We start from the raw sequence: 26,653 nt of genomic DNA on the forward strand, positions 1-26,653 counted from the left end.
AGATGAAATTATGGGTACATCTAAGCTAGCACAATTAGGTACTTCTCTTAAAGCCTCTAAACAAAATTACATGGCTATTAATTATAATTGTTATAGGATAAGTTTAATATTCTCCAGTAAGAGAGTAAGTAAATCAGTTCTTTCTGACGAATAATGGCATTCTTGTATTTTATGATACTTCCCATCACGGATTCTAGTAGAGCATTTTCAACAAAAACAGTCATAAGAATGGGCAGACTTTTGGTTCCAGAAAACAAAGTTTAGCCTGAACAACAAAAATATAGATATCTACAATGAAGTAAAGTATATAATAAACCTTTAGAATACAGATGCCCAACATTTATTTTCTCAAGGTTATTTCTTAGTGGTAGACTTTTACTTTCACATTCTGTAAGCCAGAGGTAACAGTTTATAGCATCTAAAATTCATTGCTATGGTTTTCACAAGCAATTAAACAAGAGTTTAATCGAAACTGCCCAAAAATTCTATCATCAATCGTTAATAGACTAAACAATTTTAATGGTTAGGTTGTAATCTATTGGTTTTGATGATTCCTGAGGAACAAGAGAATAGGCGTCATGATTTTAGCAGAAGCCATCCTATGCTCTAACTTATTTATGGTTTAAGAAACTATTATGAAAACAGTACTCTAGTTTCTTGCAAGAGCTCATTTCTAGGAAGGGTAATTCTAGAAAGAGGAAGAGGACATCTAGTGGAGGAGTACAGAAAGGACTGACAGAACAAATGATGTTTGTGTTAATTACCCTTAATGTTTCTTAGATTTTTTTTTTTAAGATTGAATAATGACAATATAAGATCAGAAATCAGGAGACCGGAGTTCTATTCTTTGTGAAACACAATATGGCTTATATAGTTCTAAGTCATCCTGAATTCCTTGAACTGGTTCCTAATTCATTTCCCAATTTCAACTCCTTCAACTACTTTCCCAAGTAAAAATTTCTATAATAATGTAAACTGGAAATTGCAGTCCACTGTAGGTTTTACAAGAAGGGATAGTAAGGTTTCAGCAATAACAAGGAGTCAGGTATGGACAGAGTAAATGGGAGAGAGGAATAAAAATGTGATTTGATGCTTTTATCTTGGGTCTCCTGAACTCTAGAAATTATCTTGTACAGAAGATAATGTTTGCATTCCTCCTCTTTCAATAAACTCAAATGTACTATAGAATTTTTATGACAACTATATACACAAAGGCCGTAAAGTGGCTTAAAAGCCTAACTTTAGAGTCATAGGGACTCAGATTCTAATTCTGATTGTACTACTTATTAGCTATGTGAGCTCTGATAAACAAAGCCAGTTTCTTCACTGGAAAATGTGGATAATACCTACTCTCAAGGGGTTGTTTTAGGAATTAAATGATAACATGCAAAATGCTTACAAACAGTGCACGCACATATAAAGTACTGAATAAACAGTATGCAGTATTATAATTTTACCTGGCTAATCTCAAAAGGGAAAAAAATCGCCAACTGGGAATCCAACCTCTCATCACATAGTTTTATCCTTGAGCATAAATTTGTAGAACTCTTAGCACTACTAAGAATCCTTATATAAGTTAATACATGATTTTCCTTATATCCTTATATAAGTTAATACATGATTAGTTTACTGGTTAAAATTCAATACAAGATTCACAAAACAATGATCAATATACACAATTGTATATTAATGATTAAAAATGTAGAATATTCTAAACATACAGAAAAGTACATTAGAACAACTAATGTAACTATATTCACCATTCAGCTCCAAAAATTTCAACATTTTATAATTTCAACATTTTATAATACAATAAATAATAATATAATAAAAGAAATAATAATTTCTTTAAAAAAAAAGAAAGACAGTTTAGTGGTAATTGATCCTTCTTTCACAAGCTTATCTCCTCCCCTGCTGATCCCCACAGGAAATCATTATCCTGAATTTGAATTTTATCATTTCCATGTATGTTTTTATATAATTACACATGTATCAAGAAATAATGCAATGCTTTCAAACTTTATATAAATATCGTAATGTATTTATGCTTCTGCAATTTGTACTTTATATTCAAACTTATGTCCAAGACTTATCCATTTGGATTAATGTAGTTTCTTCCACTCATTTATTCTAAATTCTTTAACATTGTATTGAATAAATATACTTTTTTTGAGATAGTTTAGATTCACATGCAATTGTAAGAAATAATATAGAAAGATCCTGTGTGCACACTACTCAGTTTCCCACAAAGGTAACATCTTCCAATAGTACAATATAGTGCAATATCACAACTTGGCCACTGACATTGATGTAGTGAAGTACAGAACATTTCCATCACCACAGGGATCTCTCATTGCCCCTTTAGAATCATACCTCACTCCCTCCCATTACCGCCCAAGTCCAAATTATGTATTTTTTTGTTTTGTAGCTCATGCTTTGGTTGTCACATCTAAGAATCCTTTGCCAAAGCCAAGGTTGTGAAGATTTAGCCATGCTCTCTTCTAAGAGTTTTATAATTTTAGCTCTTACATTAGATCTATTTTATGTTTGTATATGGTGTGAGGCACAAAGTTCAACTTCATTCTTTCATATTCTCATAACTTTATAGTGTCTTTTTGTGAATAGAAGTTTAAAAACTTTAATCTTTTATGGCTTGCACTCTCTAGGTTCTTTACGAAAACTTTTCTTTTTAAATATAGTTTTTTAATATTTATTTATTTTTGAGAGAGAGAGAGAGAGAGAGAGAGAGAGTGAGTGGGGGAGGGGCAGAGAGCCAGAGGGAGACACAGAATCCGAAGCAGGCTCCAGGCTCTGATTTGTCTGCACAGAACCCGATGTGGGGCTTGAACTCATGAACCATGAGATCGTGACCTGAGCTGAAGTCAGTCGCTTAACTGACTGAACCACCCAGGTGCCCCAAGAAAGCTTTTCTATCTCAAAGTCATAAATATATTCTCCTATATTCTCTTCTGAATTTTTTAAAAGTTTATTTGAGAGAGAAAGAGAAAATGTGTGTACAAGTGGGGGAGGGGCAGAGAGAGAGAATCCCAAGCAGGCTCTGTGCTGTCAGCATGGAGCCCAACGCGGGGCTTGGTCTCGTGAACTGCGAGATCACGACCTTTAGTTGAAATCAAGAATCAGACACTTAACTGACTGAGCCACCCAGGTGCCCCTCTCTTCCAAACTTTCAAAATTTGCTTTTTGTTTTTTAGATTTTTAATCTGTTGAGAACTTGGGTATGAAGTGAGCTAAGGAAGGAGTTTTTTCTTTCCATATGGATAACCAGTTTTTTTTTAAATAAACATTGATTTATTTTTGAGAGAGAGCACACACAAGCACATGCACGTGAGCAGGGGATGGGCGGGAAGAAAGGGACACACAGAATCCCAAGCAGGCTCCACACTGTCAGTGCAGAGCCTGACACAGGGCTCAAACCCACGAACCACAAGATGATGACCCGAGCTGAAATCAAGGGTCAGATGCTTAAGGGACTGTGCCACCCAGGCACCCCTGCTGAACACATGTTCTTACATTTAATGAAATCTAGCTTATCAATCTTTTCTTTTATGGTGTTGGTGTCTTGTTTTAAAAATCTTTGCTTATTCTAAGGTCATGAAGATCTCTCACATTTGCTTCCGCAAGCTTTATTATTTTAAATTTTGAACTCACTCTTGAATAAAAGTTTAGTTGGACAGAAAATTCTATTTTCCCTTAGTACTTGAAGATATTCCTCAACTGACTGTTAGCCTCTATTGTTAAAGAGAAGTCTTCTGTCATTCTAATTATAGTTCCTTTTCAAGTAGTACTCTTTTCTCTCTTACAGCTTTTAAGATTTTCTCTTTATCTTTGATCCATAGTTTCACTGTTAACGGTTTTTGACTGTAGGTTTATTTTTATTTATCCTGCCCACTATTTGGAATTCATTTTTGACCTGGGAACTCATGTCTTCATTTCTGGGAAATGCTCAGCTTTTACCCCTTCAAATTATTCTTCTCCACCATTCTTTACCTGAAACTCCTATTAGACAATATGAAAGTCTTTCAGTGTAGACTTCATTACTCTTAGCTGTTCTAAGAGGATCATATTCTAATCGTGGTTTCTGTGTGTCACATTTTCAGTGAATTCCTCAATTCCTTTTTCCAATTCATAAATTTTCTCTTTGAACCAGGTCTAGCAAATGTTGGCTACATAGTGAGTTTTTATTTATATTTAATTTCCAATATCCCTAATTATTTTTAAGTTTTTATTTGGTTTTGAGAGAGTGCACACATATGCGTGAGCAGAGGAAGGGTAGATGGGGTGGGGGTGGGGTAGAGGATGTGAAGTGGGCTCTGGGCTGACAGCAGAGAGCCTGATGTGGGGCTCAAACTCACAAACTGTGAGATCATAATCTGAGCCAAAGCCAGATGCTTAACCAACTGAGCCACCCAGACATACACCCACGTCCCTTTTTAAGTAGGCTTCACGCCCAGCACAGATCCCAAAGCAGAGCTTGAACTCATGACCCTAAGATCAAGCAAGACCTGAGCTGAGATCAAGAGTCGGACCCTTAACCGACTGAGCCACCCAGGAGCCCCTAATTGTTTCTTTTGATAGCTACCTGTTCTTATTTTCCCTCCACTTATTTTTGCTTCACAATGTCTTATTTATAAATATTTCTTCATTTATCTCTTTGAGCCTCCTAAACTTCTTTTAAAGTCTTCATATGTCTATTGCACAAAATTAATTTCATCTGGAATGATATTTTTCCTAATTGTTGATTTTGTTAGATATCACACTAAGCATTATTATTTGTCCTGTATTTTGGAATTGCGTATTAGGGATTTCTTAGGGGGAGGCTTCTAATGTTTGGTTTCCTTTTTTTCTCTCCCATCTCTTTATGATCATTCTTTCAGACCAGAACCTGTTCTGTGATTTTTGGGTCTCAGGCTCTGTAGTCACATTGGCTTAATATTGTGGGATAATTTGTTAAGTTTTAAAGTATATTTGTTATAAGGTAGTGTTTCTGTTCCCCCACCTCAAGTCTACAACTTTCTATAAAACTTTGCAGGCAGGAAATTGACAGATTTCTCTGGCATCCTCTTACAATCAGGGTCTTGAAACAAGAAATCTTGCTCACTTTCATGGAGCACATTTAATCTTCATTATCCTTAAGAGTTGAACACTCAGCTACCAGAGATCATTACCTTGAATGCCTACTCTATTTCTACTCTACTACTGATCTTATTTTTTAGTCCAGTTATGCATATTCCTTCTTTTTAAGTTTATAAAAAATATCTATTTATTTATTTTTGAGAGAGAGAGAGCACACAGTGGGGAAGAGGAGCAGAGGGGGAGGGAGGGAGAGAGAGAATCTCAAGCAGGATCCACACTCAGTGAGGAGCCCAACACGAGGCTCGATCCAATGATCCTGGGATCATGACCTGAGCTGAAACCAAGAGTCAGATACTAAACTGACTGAGGCACCTGGGCACCCCATATATATATATATTCCTTTTTTTAAAAAAAAATATACTCTATGACTTCTATGTGTTTGAAGCAAGAGTAGAGGGGCTGTTAGTGAAGCTTAAGCTATTCTGCCTGAAAATCTTAAATTTTTTATTTTACAAACTCAACTCTGTGTTTGTGGATTTTAGAGTAAGAACAAAGGAAGAGCTAAAAATTTCAGAATGACTACCAATGCGAACTTATTAGGACTAACTCATATACTGTAGCATTTGAATACCCAAGGAGAGGGTCACTATTTTTCCACCCCCACAGCATTTGAATCATCTAGGTCCTAGACCTGATTTTCCTATTCACTTCACTCCTACTATTCCAAATTGTAACGTATAGTTATCATATATTGAATAGCTTACTGTGTGAAGGTGGTTAGCTAAATATTTTAGGTAGGTTATTTTAATTTTCACAAAAATCCTGAGACCTACTATTATCTCTATTTTATATATATATATATATATATATATAAATGGAGGTTTAAAGATTTGAGATAAATTGCCCACAGTCACATACAACTAGTAAGTAGCAGAATTTAGACCAGAACACAAGTAGTCTAACCTCAGATCCAAGTTCCATGGCTTCTTCATTGACAGGGCATTCATGGACTTTTCTTAGCTTTGCTATATAAGACAGATGATTGAGTGTCAGCTGTAAATGCCTCTCCTTGGTGGGATCTCCTTTTTCATAATGGATAAGAGACTACTTTTTTGTGGGTTTCATAAGACAATAGAAACAAATGTTGACAATGACCCTATGAGGAACAGGCAATATAGCTGAGTGGTCATCAGTTAATATCTATGATTTTAGTTGGAAACATGAATTAAGACTCCAATTTTAATGCAATGTAGGGCTTTTATATGGACTTTTTTGGGTGTATAATTAAAGTACTTACCTCTGCTAAGTCTTCAAAGCAGCTTCCTACTAAGGGATGGGGACTACCTTCATCAGTCATTTCCACAGTATCTTCTATATGGCCCAGTAATTTTACACTAAGTTCATGTATATCTACTATACGACTAAATATATTTTCTACGTCCTGTCGGGAGGAAAAACATATTAATTCAGTTAGGCTATAGAATAAAAAACAAATTTTAAGCCAATAAGTCATTTTATAATCATAAAATTTAACATGACAAATACAGTGAGAAATTTTAACAACTTAGAAACGTAAGCAAAAGACAGCTCAAGAATTCTTTTTGCAAAGGTGTACAATTTGCAAATATATTTCTTTAAGGTCAGTGGTTCTCAATATATAGCACTTTTTTGAAAACTGTTATTTCCTTAAAACAGTGAGAAGACTGGCACTTTTTTACATTTTTGCAAATCTCTAATAGACTTAATAGAAGGTAGCTCGATTTTCATATATATGTATTTAATCTGTTGTGAGACATTGTTTTGGTTAAAGCATACAAAGAAAATCTAGCTTTACACAGATAGGTAGTTGGAAAAGGGAGGAATATTTTAATTGTCTACTCAAATAATTGTAGATATCCTTTTCTTTTTCAGTACAGTTTCTTTATTAAGATGTAAGTCACATGCCATAAAATTCACCCTTTTAAATTGCACTATTCAATGGTTTTCACATATTCAGAGCTGTTCAATTATCGCCAGTATAAAATTCCAGAATATCTTTGTCACCTCAAAGAGAAGGTCTATCTATGTCCATTAGCAGCATCCTCCATTCTTCTTTTCTGCCCAGGGGGTGGCCACCACTAATCTACTTTCTATCTCCCTGGATTTGCCTATTCTGGACGTTTCATATAAATGGAGTAAACACCCTTTCATGCTAGTATGCCCAAAATCAACCAATGATAGTTTCTTAAAGGTTAGTTGCAAGTGGAATCTGAAACCACATCAATTTTGTACTGTTACATCAAAATCCATCGGGCTATCTTAAATTTTGAAAGGATTCTTTACCTATGTGTGTTTTCGTAGCATTATGAATTTGGTCACTTGGAAAACAGTGGTCCATTGAATTTTGCAGATTTTCCAAATGTTAACACATTTAACTATAGAATATTAAAAGACCAAACCTATTAGTATCACCACCGATCTTGGGAGTAGATACAAATTTTCCAAAATTTTATTTCATTTGGAAGCTCAAATTTTATCACTGTCAACAAATATTGCCACGCTCCTTGAAGTGACAGGTTTGTTCGTTTTATTCCCCCATTTCATTCATTTTTGAGAAATGTCTGCCAAACACACAAGTCTAAATAACTACAGACCTGTCAGTTGTTCTTTCAGGTAAAAGTAGTGTTTCATGAAGAAAATGGCTAGTTCAGGTAGCCATTCAGTCATACGGCGCTTTCCTTCAACACAGCCACCCTACTTTGGTATGGAGCACAAGTGCTTACACAAACCTCCCAACTGCCTCAGCGCTTCTCTTACCTGGGCTTTCTCATGGGATGCCCAGCTCTTGTTCTACCAGTAGTGACAGAAAAAACCCCCATGAGTCCAGACAGTCCCCTTTTACTTCATGTCTTCATTCTATTCCTTTGTTATCTCATTTTTGTTACAAGTAGACACGATACAAGAATGCTCAATTCAACACTGGGTGACTTACGATGTTCTGTAGGTCAGATTCCTGGATGGGCTTCTGTCATGGGGTTACACACTTGAAATGTCAATGGACATTTTCTTTAAAACAGTCCACTGGTCTACCCTCCCATAAGCAGTGTATGGGAGTAACAGTTTGGTCAAACCCTTACATACAACCCTTACATACAAGATTGTCAATCTTAACTTTTAGAAAAACGTCTAGGTAATTGAAAAACAAATACTCATTTGCATTTGTTCAGTTACTTTTTTTATTTGATTATCTTTATTATTGACTATATTTTTTTGTCAAATCAACTTTGAAGTAGGATTCATATGCAATAAGATATACCTATTTTGATGTACTTTTAGATGAGATTTTATGATGTTACTTACTCTTATAACTGTCACCACTGTCAAGATATAAAACACTTTTATTACCTTGAGAAGTTTCCTTATGCTCAATCCCCATTAATCACCTCTATTGCCCCCAGGAAACCAGCAATCTGCCTTCTGTCACTACAGATTAGAATTCTACAATATTAAACAAATGGAATCATACATAATCATATTTGTTTAGTTTCTTAGGTTACGTTTTTGAGATGCATCCATGTTGCTTATATAACTACTTCATTCCTTTTAATTCTGAGTAGTATTCCATACGTATGGACATACCACAATTTGTATATCCATTTACCTGTTGATGGATATTTGGGTTGTTTCCAGTTTGGGGCCATTACAGATAAAGCTGCTATGAACATTCACAAACAAGTTTTGTGTGGACATGTTTTCATTTCTTCTGGGTAAAAACCTAGGAGTGGAATTGCAGGCAGTATGGCTAGTTTATGTGTAATGTTACACCAACGGCCAACCTCTTTTCCTAAGTATTTGTACCAGATTACATTCTTACAAGCAACGAGGGAATTTTACATTCCCACAAGCAGTTGCTTCACACTCTTTTTGACATTTGGTAATGTCACTTTTTAATTACAGCCGTTCTAATGAGTTTGTAGTAGTATCTCATTGTGGTCTTAACTTGCATAACCCTGAGGGCTATGGATGTTGAGCATCTTTCAATGTGCTTTTTGGTCACTGGAATAGCTTCTCTTATAAAGTGTGTAAATTTTCTGCCCACTTAAAATTGTCAGGCTGTTATTCTAATTATTGAATTGTCTAAGTCCTTTATATATTATGGGTTCAAGTCTTTTATTAGATATATGTATTTCAAATAGGTTCTACCAATCCGTGGCTTACATTTTTATTTCTGAGACAGTGTCTTTAGAAGAACAAAAGTTTTTCATCTTAATGAAATCCAATTCATTAATTTTTTACTTTATGGTTCTTGATTTTTGTGTCCTAAGAAATCTTTACCTATTCTTTACTCCTTTATTTTTCAAAACAACTTTATTAAGGTAAAATTTACATACCATGTAATTTATCCATTTAAAGTCAGCAATTCAATGTCTTTTTTACTATACTTAAAGGTTTGTGCAACTCATAAACCACTCCTGTTAACTTTTAACGTTCACTCATTGCCGTAACTTGAGCCCCAGTGCCAGCTTCTGTAGTGAGCACTGCTTTTCTATCAGTCACCCATGCCTAGAGTTCTACCTTAGACAATCTATGAATGCAGCCCCCTTAGACAATCTCAACTGTTCTCAGCATTCAGCATTTTCCCAGGATTCAGTTAGGTTGGTTTGATTGCTATTGTAAGATCAGTAATCCCTTCTCTAATTTTCAATGTTATTGGCTCCCTCTCTTTGCTCCCCAAAATATTGTCGTCGCACTTCTATTATGGTAATTACCGTACTGTGTTGCAATTTAACATCAAGTTTACATTTCCATCTTGACTAGACTCAATTTGAGGTAAGGAATTGTTTCCTACTCATCTCTGAATCCTCACTGCCAAGTACTGTATGGTGCCTAACAGTTTATACAGGCAGTACTGATGAAGTATTAGTTGAATGACTCAAATGAGTCAAAATAAACAAAAAAATCTTCCACTTTAACAAGAGGCTTTATTCCTTGGAGTACATGGAAAACTGAATTCACTTGCACTTATAGTTCAGTCTAGTTTAGATTTGGTCTTTTAATTTTTGATGTTGAATTTATTGAAACTGTTGTAGCAACTCTGAGATCATAGTCACTATGAATTAAATCACACAGCTTAAAAAGTTATAACAAATTAGCAATCATAAACTACACAAATTCAAATTTAAGGGATCACGTAAAATTAACAGGTACAATGATATATGTGTATACAACAATACTTACATTAGCTGAAAATAATTTTGAATTGGAGACAAAGGGCTCTCTAAAAACTTTTATAATTAAATTTAGTTCCCTTATGTACTGTCGAATTTCTGCCATAAATGCTTTTACCAAATCATAGTAAGTTTGCTCTCCTGAGGTGGAAGGCTCTTCATCGGTTAAAGATAAAATATTTATATCTTCTACATCTTGATGAAACATATCCATCAATACCTACATAGTCAGAGATACAAAAAAAGTACAGTGAAATATGAATCTGTAGTTAAAGATAAGCACCCTAAGTTGCTCTTTGAATACAGTTCATAAGTGATAAAAAGCAGAAACACAATAATCTCTTCTTGGCTATATTGCCACTGCTTCCTGCATATTTTCTCTACAAACAGAATTCTACATCTAATATCACAAACTGCCTCCTCCAAGCTCTCTGTTAATACTGCTACCTGTCCGTCTCTCTTGTTAACCTATTAGTTCAAATTTGTTCCCAAATCTTGTCTTAGACTTCCCTTAGTTTCCTCTGTTTCATACCCTTGTCATCACCACCTCATTCCAGGGCCTCACTGCCCTGTATCTGAATAATTCACAGTCTGCTAACTGGCCTCCTTGACTACGTTTGTTGGAAACTGATCAAAACTAGTCCTGCTTCTTCCAAGAAGCCTATTATTATTCTCTTACTAAATCTCACCTTTCCCCTTCTATAAATTTTGACATCATTATCTCTACAACATGATGAAATATTTTATCTTGTATTACTCTGTGCTTGTTTCACAAATGTAAATTTCCCTTCATCAACTCCGCAGCCTTGTTTTATACTTCTTTTGCATCTCCTCTCTGTGTAAGCTCATAGTATGTACTAAAAAATATTTTACTTATCTGATTTAAAAGGTAACAAATATTTTATATTCATTGAAAAATATTTTAAAAACCAAATAGTTATTCATTTAAAAATGTCAATACATTTGAGACCCTTCCTCAGATCAGGTGATTTTTACTCTATATGTTCACATTCTAAAAGAAAAAATAAACACTAGAACATAATTAAGTGGATTTAGTAATCAGAGAGAATAGTCCAAATCAATAAGAGTATAGTGAGGAAAAAATGGAACAAAATGCTCATCCGAAAATATTTTCTTTTCTGAAAAGTCATTTTCATAAAATGAAAATATTGAGGCAATCTAGAGTAATAACTAAGAGCTTTATAATGAGATCTAGAGTTTGAGTCCAGGTTTTGAAACTTCTTAGTAAGTTCTGGGTCAATTTCTGTATCTCTCTAAACTTCAGTTTCCCTTTTATAAAGAGCACCTACCTTACAGGGGTACCACAAAGACGAAAGGAAATAAATTACATATATGCTTAACTTCAATAATGTTTGCTCTTTTTATTTTTAGTAGGCTCCACACACATCGTGGAGCCCAACGCAGGACTTGCACTCATGACCCCAAGATCGAGAGTCAGACACGTAATCGACTGAGCTACCCAGGTGCCCCAATGTTTGTTCTTAATATTTTTATAATAAAACCACAGAAGTAGTATCTAAAGAGAGTTAGGTGTTGAAATAAAGCCCTCAAGAGTTTAGTATTTTTACATTTTCAGAATTTGTTTTCAAAGTTTGTCATCTTCTAAGTGTTCCAATCTAAATAATTTAAAGAATTTCACTAATAAGAGATTATTACTATCATTTACTCTACTTGCAGGAACACATAAAAGAAAAACTGCATGACATTTTTAAACACAGTTTACAGGCAGCTGGGTGGCTCAGTCAATTAAACATCTGACTCTTGATTTCGGTTCAAGTCATGATCTCATGGTCTGTGAGATCGAGCCCCAGGTCAGGCTCTATGATGACAGTGCAGAGCCTGCTTGAGATTCTCTTTCTCTGCCCCTCCCCCACTCACAGGTTCGCTCACTCTCTCTCTCTCTCTCAAAATAAATAAATGAAACATTTTTAAAAATAAACATGATTTAATACTACATACATAATACTCTATTTCCATAAAGTGATATCTTGTGTAGTTGCTATTAGACTACTGGAAATATACCCTAACACATAATATATAATTTTATTATCTGAACAGTATGTTAGCATCCAATAAATCAGGAATAAAAACTTAAGAACAAGACATACAGAAGATCAGTATCCTACCTTATCAGCACACATTGCCACTTTAATATCTTGTTTTGTAATTTCATAATGCCGTATATTTCGTACATAATTCCCCACCAGCTTTAAAATGTCTGCAGAAATGTATTCTAATACTGCTACTATGTAAACAGAAACCTGGTGGTCAATTTTATAACCTAGGACCTCCTGAAAAATTAAAAGAAAAACATGTTTAAAAATCAGATACTATAAATTTGACACACTGATGAAAAATTTAAAAAAACATGTATACAATTTAGCTTAACTTTTACTGAGGCCTGTGATTATCAACAACATTTCGTTGTAAGTGGTTCATCTATGAATAATATACATATTGCTATTTGGAAATGTAGGTAGAGCAAAATTACCTACGATCATGTAAAATACTTAATAAGTACAGATTACTAAATAGATCATCCTTAACTTAAGAAGGGAAGCCCCAGTTTGGGGGACAGGAGAAATGCTCACTTTACCTAATCTGAATTAGTAATCTGAATTAATCTGAAATACCTGGAATTAACTATGACAAAAGAGGTTTTTTCTTTATTCAGAACAAAAGTTAATGTATTATTGATATCTGGGAATATGTACACTAGCCTTATACCTCTGTTCTTCATTCCAAAGGAATCTGGGATCCCAAAACCCTGGTGGCGCATTTCTGGTATTTGTACTGTTTCAATGAGAAAAAACGTATGCTATGTTCTACTGAACAACAGTGGTTACTAAGAACATGTTAAATAGTATTATTAGACTTCAAAGAAGGTATGGGCTTTTGTGGGGCTGACCAGTTGCTACAGGGAAACAAATTCTATTTTCTAAACAATCCTATTTAAAAAAAACCTTTGAAACACGAAGTTTACTTATAAGTTGGCGGCAGGTGGCATTTACCTTTAAAGATATGTAAAAACTATGAAATGGCTATAGTGATAAAGATTTATTAATAAACTGAAATGGTATCTGCAATTAGATCATAAAATTCAAAATTCAGGATCATTACTGACACAACAGGCACATACCTCAATGTGTTAATTCTCTCAGAATAAAATTCAATGTATGGCTAGTAAAAATTAGGAAAAGAGAATTATACAGAAATATGTAATTACTAGTAGTTTAGTAATTCTCTATAGCTTGCACTTATTTCCTCAGACCAGTAAAATACAGACAGATATTTCTATTCCAACAACCCGAGTACAAAACATAACCTTTGACAGTCTTAAACATAATCCAAGTGTTTAGTCTTAAATCTTAAGTCTTGGACGAGATCAAACAGACCTGAATTCCCTAACACCATCACTTGGAGCCCTGTGAACATGGACTAAAAGTTACTTAATCCATTTTTGCCTCAGTCACCTCATCTACAAACTGGGGATGACAATAATAACTTTGTTGAGTAATAAAGTTTAGAGGTAATGTACGCAAAAGCATTAACATTTTGCTTGTATTATAGTACATAAAAATTATCTGTATCATAAGTATTAAGGTTTTAATTACTATAATACCTATATTTTTGACGTGAGAGTTAATCTATAGTTTGTTAATCTTATTAAATAAATAGAAACAGGATTATTAGCATTTCCAACAATTATTCTTTCTACTAGCTCTGGAGAGATTCAGCTGACTGATTTAAATGAGAGGTGGGACTGGGTAGTTCAGGTAATCTTTAGACAATTTTTGCTCAGAAATTACACATAGCCCTGTGGCAGACTCACAGAGGTCCCTACACATCTAACAACGTGAAGGATTAAGATTTGAAGGATGTGTAGGGACACTTAGGCCTACCCAATAAGAAAGGAGTTTTATAAATTCTCTTTGAGGTACTAGTAACACCAGAGCTGAACGAAATCCACAATTATAACTTTTCTTAGTCCCTTCAATTTGCATATTTTTGTCGGTATGAAATTACTTTAAATCATGTTGCCCAACTTATATTTCCCTATTGTCATATCATCCCTCCCCGTGACATGAATTTCTGGAAAAATTAAAATGAGAGAATTTTACTCTTCAATTGACTATTATCCATAAAATATATGCTGAGTGTTTGAAAACGATGGGTTTTATTTTGCTTTTAAAAGGCAAGAAGGTAGTATTTCAGCTTTACCTTTAATAAAGGATGAATTTTTTCTACTGGGAGAGATAAAGGGTTTCTTCGCTTCCTCTTTTCAATAGCCGATTGGGCATCAGCTATTGCCCACTTATCAATTGGATGAGGGAAACTTTTTTGAACACGTTCCTTGGAAAATAGGAAAATAACAACTAAGCAACAAATATATTAAATAGTGCTCTTCACTTATAATTTACTTTAAAAATCAAAGAATACCAAAAGCAGGCTTTTCACATGTGCTATAATTTATACTACAACCATACTTAAGAGAAAACTCTACTGTCAATGGATTAGTTTCTTAATTAGACAATTAAGAGATTAAACATTCTTTGTATTATCTAGGGGAGAAAATCACATTCAGGATTTCAACTTAACTGTGATAAAGCTAATGACAAGAATGATTAGAATAAACATATAAAATCTCAACAAGACCTAAGCTCAAGAAGCAAGTATCTAAATCTAATTTTCATTCATTTGACCTTTTAATAATACCAATTACAACCTCAAGTAGCATTTTGCACTTGAAACCTCTAAGAAATTTTTTCTTTATTCATCATGCAAAAGTACTTGACTTCAAAACTATTTACAGATCATGGAAAACAAGGGTTTACACTGGTAACAGCAATTTTTATACACCGTAGTTCATCATTAGAGTTTGAACCCTCTATAAGTCATTAATTTTTACAAAATACTTCTCTTTAATTTCTAGCACTTACTTGGTTAGCATTTCCATTGAAAGTGAAGAAACTCATGTTAATGTAAAAGCTGAATTTTCCTACTTTAATAAACTAATGTAGTTCACTTCAAGCAAAAGTGACTCTTTCAGGATACCACAGTGAAAACCAGTAGAGGTCGCTATTAACGTAATTTAAACCCATGTAGATAACTAGTTTGTAAAAACTATTAGATAAAATTAAATGTCACTCCTGATTATAAACCTAAATAAAAAGTTTTGTCAGTTGCTGTTAAAATGAAAAATAAAAAAAAGAGACTGTCACATGACACTTTGGAGGGAAAACGTGTTGATTTTAGGACATCTTAAGAACAAATTTATAAAGTGTAATTTTCTCTTCATCTAGGTTTGAGGCTAAATCAGCTGCCAAAGTTAAGAAGTGATCATTTCAATTCTAATTAATGGAACTGGAGGTATGTTGAAAGAAATTATTGTAGTTATAAATGGAGTTTACAAATTTATTGAAATGCCTAGTTAAAAAGCTATCTGCCAGGACACTATACAGATAATACAAAGGTCCAAAATATTGGGGGAGTTTGGAAGGTAAAAAAGGAGAAAAGAAAAGGAGGAGAAGGTGGAAAGCAACATCCAAAGCTAAAATTCTTTTCCTTTCTCCCAGTCAATACTAGATTTGCTAATCCAAAAATGACAATTAAAGAGATTTAGGACTAACTTAACTATGGCTTCCAATTAAAAATTTCAGTGATGGGTTTAACCTGTGGTTAACCATGGTACAAATCTTATAATGGTATGGCCCTGTACTGCTATTTTCTTTCCCCTCACCTCTTTCCCTCCCTCCCTCCCTCCCTTTCTTCCTTCCTTCTAACCTCAACTCACAGTAAGAAATAATAAATTCTTAATACATCTCATTGCATCCTTACACATCATACACATACTAAACAAAGTTCATAAAACAAAACCTGCCCTTATTACACGCTGATATTACACTGATATTTTCTATGCATTAAAAAAAAAGTTAGTTGGGCAATGCATAACGTGATTTTATGACTTACTAATGTGTCCTGACCTAGAGTCTAAAAAGCACTGGTGTATGGTAGTGAAAGTATAAGAGAAAAGACGTTGAACTCAATACAATTCTTAAACATATTTCACATAGGTCTTTGAAAAAAAAGTCACTGGTAGAATTACATAGGCAAAATGGAGGCAGGGGTTGAGGTGGAAGAAAAAGAAAATAGAATAGCAATCCCTTCCCAGAGAAAGAACAGGTATAATTATGGAAAGACAAGACTTAAGAAATTAAATAAAGAAAAAAAATAAATTTAACAAAGAATATACTTTACCAGGGACACAGAACAGAAAAAAATACTATTAGTTTTTTCTTCTATTTTTTTTATAAAGCTTAAATACAGAAAACGAGGGAGAATGAACCAGATTGGAGCAATTTTTATATACTATCTTCTAACATGAAAAATTATTGTGAAAAGACAGAAACAAACAATACATATCCCTCCTCTACATTCCCAGAGCACTCATATAAATGCTTCTTTATTCATCGGGAACACTGCCTGACAGATAGCAATACTCAAATACTGGCGGCATGGATTGTTGAATTTTGGCTACGTCAGTAAAACGAAATCCCTTTCATTTGGACTCTGATAGTTCACAATCTTTAGTACAATTTCTCAAAACTTTTCAATTAACATAAGCAAGATTAAATAACATAATATTCAATTAACATAGTATAGATACATATATAGTCCATCAGTTTTCAAGCACTTTCAAAGTATCTATATTCCTAAAACTATAGGGCAACTAAAACCCACTTTTAGTTTTTCATTAAAATAAATCCCCTTGGGGCCAAGTATTAAGGAAGAATTGCTACTCTACTTTGAATTATGTTTATACTTTAATCAAAACGTATTCTTTAGAAAGACAGAAATTTTATATATTGCATTAATTCAGACTGATCTATTTTTTTAAATATTTATTCTTGAGAGAGAGAGAGAGAGAGAGAGAGAGAGAGACAGAGAGACAGACAGAGAGACAGACAGACAGACAGACACAGAGCATGAGCAGGGGAGGGGCAGAGAGAGGGAGACACAGAATCCGAAGCAGATTCCAGGCTCTAAGCTATCTGCACAAAGCCAAACGCAGGTCTTTTTTTTTAAGTACGGTTTTTAATATGGGCCTCAAATTTTTAAAAAAACTTTGATGAATTATCTCTTACCTCAAAATTTATTTGAAGGGCTTATAAAATTCATGACCCTTATGACTTAAAAAAAAAAGGCTCTGTAAATGTATTAAGGAAATAAAACAAATGTATTAAAGAAATATAAAATCCTTATGAACAAAGAAAGTGAAAAATTGTTTTCTGATAAAAGAATCTAACACACCATTATATTCATTTAAAATCTCTATATATCTATATTTTTGTCTAAATACGCTTCCAGGAATGGTACAGGAAGAAGGGTATTTGACCATGATTAGATTCCAGGTTTCCACCTTTTTAAAAATCTGTTCTAGGGGCACCTGGATGGCTCAGTCCACTAAGTGTCTGCTCAGGTCTTGAACTCAGGGTTGGGAATTCAAGCTCTGCATTTTATTTAAAAAAAAAAGAAAAAAATTAAATCTGTTCTACCATTCTGAGGGCTGTGTAATCTATAAAATAAGCAAAGTAATAACTACTCCATAGGGTTGTTGTAAAGACATAACTATGTATATAACTGTACTCTGAAATTACAAAGCCCATTACCCAACTGATGGCTATTTCTATTTCACTCATACATTCTTCCCAACCTTTCCCAATTCCAAAGCCAGCTCATTGGTATATCACATGGCTACATCCACTTTAAGGGCTCAGATTTACCGCTTAAAAATAACATGACAGGGCACTGGATAATTATATATCTTCAATATCTCAGAAGTTTTCTATTAAGAAGCTAAGAAATATCCTTTATTAATATTTAGAGTCTTGAGGGCCTACATTTTGATCAAACCTGTGCAAGTCAAAAACTGACACAGTAATTTTCAAGAATTCATGGAGATCTCCTTCAATATTGGAAAAATTATATATTAGTTTCTGTATTAATAAAAATAAGGAAATTAAATAAACACAGTATAGTATGAGATATCAAGAAAGAACTGAATTTGAGTTTGCAATGTTATCAAACTAGCAAATTCCTAGAACGCCCTCTAACATCAGAATGATAATAAGCAAGATGAGTTCCATAACCCTACTCTAACACACTAGGCACAAGGCTGAATGCTGTATTTTATAAACACTGTGGGAGAACCTAACTAAGATCCAAAAGAGCAACTGGAATTGTTCATGAGAAGAGTCAGGCAACGAGTTCTATTCAAGATCTACTCTGAAGACCAATGTAATTAAGTGCCTAAAGGAAATCATGAATAAAAGATAGTTGACCTTATAATTCAATGGAAAAATGGGATAAAAATGTATGAAACCTTCTTTAAATTACTTAAGAAATCAAAGTGAATTACTATTCCATTGTATACAATCTTTTCTACATCTACAACCTCTGTAGTTCAATGTTTTCAAATATCTCTTTGCCTCAGCTGAAATCTGGAACTCCCCTGAAGACTTCGAGAGCAAAAACCGCCCTTGTCCCAAAACCTGCATGAAGGTAAATTTAGCATCTTTTCCATTCCCCAAGCTGTTTCTGGATCATGTAAAATCTTGTCATGATCCTGTGTGACCTTACTGTCTACCTTAAGGACACATGAAATACCCTGGCCTCTTAATTCTTTGAATACCTCATCTTGGAGACTTTCTACCCCAGCCACCATCACATGGCCACATCCCGCTTTGTAACTGTGTTACTGAGGAAATCTTAAATTCCAACAACTTTGTCTCTGATCCCAATCTATTCTTTTAATTCTCTCACTCAGGTATTCTAGTGTTATCAGTTCTTAACCTTATTGGGAAATCCAATACCCTAATTCCCTCCATGTTTTTCCAATCTACTTGTCCTCTCCTGGCAGGATACTTGAGTTGTAATGTACATGCAAAAAGCTTAGACTTTCTGGGCTACAGTCTTGACTTCACTACTTATTAGCTGTGACCTTGGGCAAGGGCAATTTATCTAACCTCTCTGTGCTTCAGTTTCCACATTTATTCATTCAACATGTTATTTCCTGAGTGCGTTCTCAGTGCCAGACATTGTTCTAGATGCTAGGAATTTGGCAGTAAACAAGAAAAATAACCTTGGAGCTTACATTCTAGTAAGAGAAGAAAACAGCACCATCTTCATGGGGTTATTAAAAAACTTTAAATAAAATATAAAGCACGGAACTGTTTAGAACAGTACACATTACAGCAAGCACTTAAATATCAGCCATTATTATATGTCACTTTTTCTCCTATCCAGTTTAGGTTCTCTGATGCTCTTTTCAGAAGTTTCTCATTAGATATGCCTATATTATCAATCCCTCATCCCCTGGGGGACAGGGTAGGGCCTGGGGTAGATAGATATACCTCCTACCCAGCCACCGTTTGAGATAAAATCTTTGTTATATTCTATGTGTGTTGTGTCTTGAAAGGTTGTAAAGCCCTGTTATTACCAATTTCCATAATTTCCTTGTCCTACTATTCTACTGTATGTCTATGGTGAAATTCCATTCAACCCAACTATCTTTCTTGTGCCCACATTTGAGTACTGCAAAAGAAATGCCAGAGAAACTCAAAGATTTGTACTAGTATACATTCAAGGTCATTAAAGTCAAATGTTCTTTATCGTTGTTAGACAACTTTTATATTTCCAGCTCTATCTCCCATTTTCTACAGTTAGAACTTCAAACCTTCTTTCTTTTCTTCTCAGACTTTTGACTTCTTCAGATGCCTCTTCTGGGAAGCTAATCCCTAAGCCCCAAGGCCTGTGTTATTAGTTTGTCCCTTTTATGGTGTCCCTCAAAACTTTTATGCACAGTGGATCACATCCTGTTATTGCCATTATTCCTGCATCTCCACCAAACTTTAAGCCCTAAAAAAGACAGGGCCAGGTCACTGCTGTAGTAGACTGCAGAACTTCCTAGGTTTTTACATGTTTCTTTCCCTTCCAATTGGTGGGAAGGAGTTCACTTACTATCTAAAATACATGTAACAACTGAAGACCAACAGATTAATAACTAAATGTTTTTATTTATTTTTGAGACAGAGACACAGCATGATCAGGGGAGGGGCAGTGAAAGAGGGAGACACAGAATCCAAAGCAGGCTCCAGGCTCTGAGCTGTCAGCACAGAGCCTGACACAGGGCTCGAACTCACAGACTGTGAAATGATGACCTGAGCTGAAGTCAGACGCTTAACCGACTGAGCCACCCAGGCGCCCCAAAATGTTTTTAAATGACAGTGGGCTTTAAAAACAAAAGAAACATTTGAACATATTCCACTCTTAAAACTGTGTGTGTGTGTGTGTGTGTGTGTGTGTGTGTGTGTGTGTGTGTAAAATTCTAGTATCAAGGAGTAGTGTTTAGGGGTGCCTGGGTGGCTCAGTTGGTTAAGCATCTGACTCTTGGTTTCAGCTCAGGTCATGATCTCACAGGTTCATGAGTTCGAGCCCCGCATCGGGCTCTGCGCTGGCAATGAGGAGCCTGCTTGGGATTCTCTCCCTCTTGCCCTTTCTCTCTGTCCCTCCCCTTCTCACGCTGTCTCTGTCTCTCTCAAAATAAATAAACTTAAAACAAAATAAAGGCAGTGTTTTGAGGCCAACAAAAGTTCATTTCAGAACACTTTCACTGACACTGCAACAAGTACACAGTGTGTGTGTGTGTGTGTGTGTGTGTGTGTGCGTGTGTGTGTGTGTATAAAGCAAATACAAGGCAAAATTTATCATACCTCTACATCTGAAGCACTTCGGGGCTGAGCTTGGCATAGCATATTTAATAACTGCAAAATTAATTCTTCAACATACTGAAGAGCATCATCACTAGACTCAAGAGTAGGATGAACTTGCCCCTGGACCTATAAACAAAAAGCAAAGTAATTAAAATGTAGGTTTATACTCAAGCACATGGTCTGAATTGCAAGTACAGATTTAAATGTGATGACCCAGAAGTTCATTCTCAATCTCTCCCCAGCCACAATACCATACATGCTTATTAACATGCTCCTGGAGGTTCAGATACCTAACTGCAGATTTCAATATATTTTTTTCTTTAAACCACAGTTACCCTGAGACATGGGAATGCAGAGAAGGAGGGAGAGGCTATGGTTTTCATCCAGAACCAGAACATTTACTCAACATACTGCTTGGGCAAAATTGACCTCCCATGGGTCTCTGGTCCTTGTTTTAACTCTACCTTTCCTCCTAAATGATAAAATCCAAGAAGGATTTCTCTTATTCACCAGTGTAACACTAGCACCTAGCACTGTGCAGGGCACAGAATACAAACTTGATAAATGTTTGTTGAACACAAAATCACCCTATACCAAAGGACACAAAATGGGCACTTTTGACAATCTGTGACTGTCTCTGCTTTATGAAGATAACTTGGTAGTCACTCATTCATAAATGCCTAATCATCTTTACCTTCATTTTCCTCAACCATTTGGTTGGAGGCCCATCAGGCCACTGGCCTCTGTAAAATTTACATTTTAATTACCAGCATGCTAGCCTTTACGTGCATCCTTTTGTCACTCACTATGGGTCACAACTATTCCTTTTAACAAATGGCAGAAAAATCAGTTCCAGGAAACAAACAATATAGGTTTTAAAATATAGTCAACTCTCCAAAGGGCAGAGCCCTCTTGGGAGAAAAGTGCACAATACTCGCTGGCCAAGAGCATGTAGTATGATCTGTCGTATTACACCTCATTATCGAACAGGGTATGACAGCCTTAGTGTAGGGGTACATTTTTATACACAGTGTACTATATTATCAATTTCTGGAATGTGTGTTAAAAATACATAGATATGTATATATCCGTACACATGAATTTAAAATACTTTTTAAGGAAAAATATTTTAGAGGCACTCACAATTCAGAACTGTGGGGGGAATGCTACATCAAGTATGAGGTTTCAAGCAATTTTTTATTATTTTATAGGTGAAGAAACTAAGCCGCAAAAGGCTTAAATCCCTTGCCCGATCATTTCCGGTCATATTCAGTATAGCAATTACCAATCTGATTGTGATTAATCTGTTTATAAATCTCTTCACCCTGTTAGATGACTGAATGGTCGTGCAGTTAAAATAACGGATAACGTTTGGACTTAGAACCCCAGAATTTGTGTTTCTCAGCTCTGGGCTTACTATTTGCCATGCCATCACACTCTAATGGGTGTAGCTAATGGACCTTGTAAACTTACTTCCCTTCAGCACATAACAACATTAAACCACCTTTTTGTTTTTAAGATGGAATTTGATAAAAAGTTTTATTTATTTATTTGAGTACAGGTGACACATAATGTTACAACAGTTTTAGGTCAACAACAGTGACTCGACTTCTCTCTACCTTATGCTATGCTCACCACAAATGTAGTTACTGTCATCATGCAATACTAACACAATACCATGGACTATTCTGTTAATAATCCCGTGATTATTCATTCCACAACCAGAAGTCTGTATCTCCCATTCCCCTTCACCCATTTAGCCCATCCCCAGAGCCCCCTTCCCTCTGGTAGCCATCAGTTTGTTCAGGTCTGATTCTGCTTACAAAATTTTATTTTTATTGATTGAATTGCATGCACCCATTTGGCTTAAATTGTCTTGTCAGATACCCGTTAGCTTCATAACCAACTTATCTTCATTTATCAGTGAATCCTAACACCACATAGTGGGCTTTTCTTGAGGGACTCTCAGTCCAGTCTTTTCATTTTTTTTTTAAAGTTTATTTATTTTGAGAGAGAGCATGGGGCGTGGGTGGCATGGGGAAGGGGCAGAGAGAGAGGAGAAAGAGACAGAATCCCAAGCAGGCTCTGTGCTGTCAGTGTAGAGCCTGACATGGGGCTTGATCTCACAACTGTGAGATCATGACCTGAGCTGAAATCAAGGGTTAGATGTTTAACCGACCAAGCCACCCAGGTGCCCCAAGTCTTTTCATTTTTTAATTCTCTTTTCTGACCAGTGACACAACCTGTCCTACTTCTCTTATTTCTTTGCTCCTTTTCCATTTTCTTGTGGAGTTCCTTAGCTTCCTCCACCTCTTAACTGTGGATTCTAGCCTTTTCTGTCTGCTCTTTTCTTCTGTTCTTTCCCAAGTAATCTTTACCTCCACAGTTTAAACTACAACCAATGCAGACAACTTCAAATCTACCCCTAGTTCTGACTTCTCTCCTGAGTTTTAATTTTTTTTTAAAATATTTTATTTTATACTTTAGAGAGAGAGAGAGGGAGAGAGTGCACACGAGAGCAAGCACAAGCAAGGGAGGCACAGAGAGACGGAGACAGAATCTGAAGCAGGCTCCCAGAGCTGTCAGCACAGAATGAGCAGTGAGATCATGACCTCAGCCAAAGTCGGATGCTTAAACCACTGAGCCACCCAGGTGCCCCTGCCTCCTGAGTTTTAGACACACACTTCAAATCACTTGTTAGATATCTCCATCTATCCTACCAAAATCTCTAATATAACTTAGTGAGAAAAAGGAACTTACTATAAAAGTTTAATAAGAAAAACTATATCTCAGGGTGCCTGGCTGGCTCAGTTGGTAGAGCATGCAATCTCTGGGTTGTAGGTTCAAGCCCAGGTTGAGTGTAGACATTACTTAAAAGTAAATAAAATCTTTTTTAAAAAGCACTTGAAAAAATAAAGAAAAATTATATGTCACACATAGAACTCAGTTTAACAAATGAAAATATATTTTAGAAAAAGACAATATAGAAGCTCCTGTTTTCACTAAGATGTAGTACTGGAAAATGTAACTATAATTGGGGTTACATTTCTGTCCAAGGCTCCAGCATCATATAAACTATAGCTATAGATTTATAAAACCACAGAATTTTAGAAATAAAAGGGACTTGAGAAGTCATTTAACTCAGCGCCTCTATTTAGCAAATGAGACAAAGGAGATGCCCATGATCCTGCAGTTAACTAGCAACGCTGTAAATACCGAACCTGGGCCTCCTGGTGTCTGGGCCATATAGTTCTTTCCACTAAACCCTTGACTGTCGAATCTGGAGTCTGAGGAGTGTGCTAGTGGCTCCATCAGCACAGAGAGAATGCCCACAAACTGTATCTATTCACATAACGGGCTTCCAGAGAACACATGGCTTGATGTATGCTGTCACACTTCAATAAACATTGTCATGTAATCAATGCAAATGCAGCACTATAAATCTCTATCATCTGAAAAGGTAAAATCATTTTACTCATTCAAAATTACAAATAAAGTAAAATTTATAAATTACAAATTCACGAAAAATCCAACATATAGCTAAAATGCTGGAGATAATAAATATTAAAATGAAAATACTCGGGGGCGCCTGGGTGGCGCAGTCGGTTAAGCGTCCGACTTCAGCCAGGTCACGATCTCGCGGTCCGTGAGTTCGAGCCCCGCGTCAGGCTCTGGGCTGATGGCTCGGAGCCTGGAGCCTGTTTCCGATTCTGTGTCTCCCTCTCTCTCTGCCCCTCCCCCGTTCATGCTCTGTCCCTCTTTGTCCCAAAAATAAAAAAAAAAAACGTCGGAAAAAAAAAAAAAAATGAAAATACTGGGGCGCCTGGCTGGCTCAGGCAGTACAGCATGTGACTCTTGATCTCAGCGTCGTGCATTCAGGCTCCGCAGTGGGCATGGAGCTTACTTAAAAAATAAAAAAATGAAAAAAATGAAAAAGAACATATTTAATCAGCAATCATTTTAATTAATTTTTTAAAATATCAAAGACTTTTGAGGTATAGGTACACAGAAACACATTTTAGAAAGTGTTCAGGAACGTGTAAATTAATCAGATTATTTTTTTAAAATGTTCTTTGTTTTTCAAAGAAACCCATGGAAACATAATTCTTCATTAATATAGGTCCCTCTCCAGCTGCTCTTCAACTTACACTTTAAGCTGAAGCAGCAATTCAAACCATTTGTAGTTTGCTAAAACATGGCATGCAGTTTCACTCACACTGTTCTCCATGCCTGTCATTCACGCTCTCATCTACCTGTTTGACTTTCAAAACCCAGATCTCGTCTCATTTAGGAAGACTTCCTTGTTTCTTGCCTCTCTCTAAGGCAGAATTAATGTCATTCATTTAAATGACTTACTGACCCCATTATAAATATCAGACTTTGTTGGTATTGGATACACAGAGCTAAGCCAAAAACAGTTCCTGCTCATATGGGCCTTATACTCTGCTAATGCTTGTACTAGATACCACATTTTTGTTACCAGTTTGTCATAATGAATTAAAATTACACGTTCCCTTGTCTGCTTGATGTCGATGATCCTACTGGGCAGGGCCTTCTTCATCTATCTATAGAATCATATTCTCTTAGCATTTCACTCTCAATCCCCGACGTTCAGAGTATACTCACTCAAAGCCTTGGTGTTGCAGGGGTGAGAGGGATAAAATATTTCATTCTTGGAATTAAGGTTGAAAAGGGATAGTGGTAAGGCTAGATGATTTCAGGAGCATAAACCCTTAAAGCAGAAACCGTTCAACATACAAAGACAAAACTAAAATAGATGTTTATTTTGTAGAATCAAATGAACTGTATATAACCACAGTGGTAAAATGCTATGCTTTAGACAAACAAACTTGATACTGCTTACAATTCAGGCACATATAATCCAAATGCTGGCCAAGTTTGACACCTAGCATGATGCATAAAATTTTAGAAATTTAAATTCAAACAGTTTTATTTATTGATGGTTATTAATATCCAAATAAAACCTATTAGGTAAATAAATCACACAAAGAATTAGGCCTAAACAGAAATAATGCATAATGCCAACTGTTACTTCTAAGTTTCTGAATATTAACCTTCATCATATATTAAACCTGTCAAATTAGGATCAAAAGGTTCCTTCATACAAGAGACTAATAAATTATTTTACTTCCTTAAAAACAAAAAGAATACTTCAAAATCTCTGGCTGAAAAGCATGGACAATGGTAAATACTTCAAGACAAGCAGAACACCAATTTCTGAAATACAGACTTTGCTCTTTATTCTTTTAAGGAAGATGCTATTAGGAGATTTCTTTAATGAGCAGACAGAAGTAGTATTACATTTCCTATACAGACAGAATAAAAAACACTTCTTTTCTATGGGATAGTATTACAGCTAAAGTGTTCTATTCCATTTAAGTGGTACTGAAAGGTATTTAATAGATCAAATGATCCAAATTATTCAAGACCATACAGAATAGGTTACACTGCCAATCTTACGACAGCCTTCAGAAGTCATCTACAGCTGATATTCATTAAGGGTGTGTGTGTGTGTGTGTGTGTAGTTATAATAAGCAC

At 35.4% G+C, this 26,653-nt stretch overlaps 1 protein-coding gene across 1 annotated transcript in view; it reads right to left on the reverse strand.

The window, feature by feature from the left end:
- Positions 1 to 23,724, reverse strand: part of LOC125917913 (son of sevenless homolog 1) — a 57,652-nt gene extending 33,928 nt beyond the window's left edge. Inside the window, exons 1-5 of the mRNA XM_049623990.1 lie at positions 21,095 to 23,724; positions 14,544 to 14,675; positions 12,449 to 12,613; positions 10,312 to 10,521; positions 6,392 to 6,535 (exon numbers count right to left, since the gene is read on the reverse strand). Of these exons, the coding sequence (XP_049479947.1) occupies positions 6,392 to 6,535; positions 10,312 to 10,521; positions 12,449 to 12,613; positions 14,544 to 14,675; positions 21,095 to 21,136 (693 nt within the window). The 5' untranslated portion in view covers positions 21,137 to 23,724. The remainder of the gene's footprint in view (positions 1 to 6,391; positions 6,536 to 10,311; positions 10,522 to 12,448; positions 12,614 to 14,543; positions 14,676 to 21,094) is intronic.
- Between the last annotated feature and the right edge of the window lie 2,929 nt (positions 23,725 to 26,653).

Source organism: Panthera uncia, unplaced genomic scaffold, assembly GCF_023721935.1.
Source record: "Panthera uncia isolate 11264 unplaced genomic scaffold, Puncia_PCG_1.0 HiC_scaffold_293, whole genome shotgun sequence".
In the NCBI taxonomy this organism is placed as follows: Eukaryota; Metazoa; Chordata; class Mammalia; order Carnivora; family Felidae; genus Panthera; species Panthera uncia.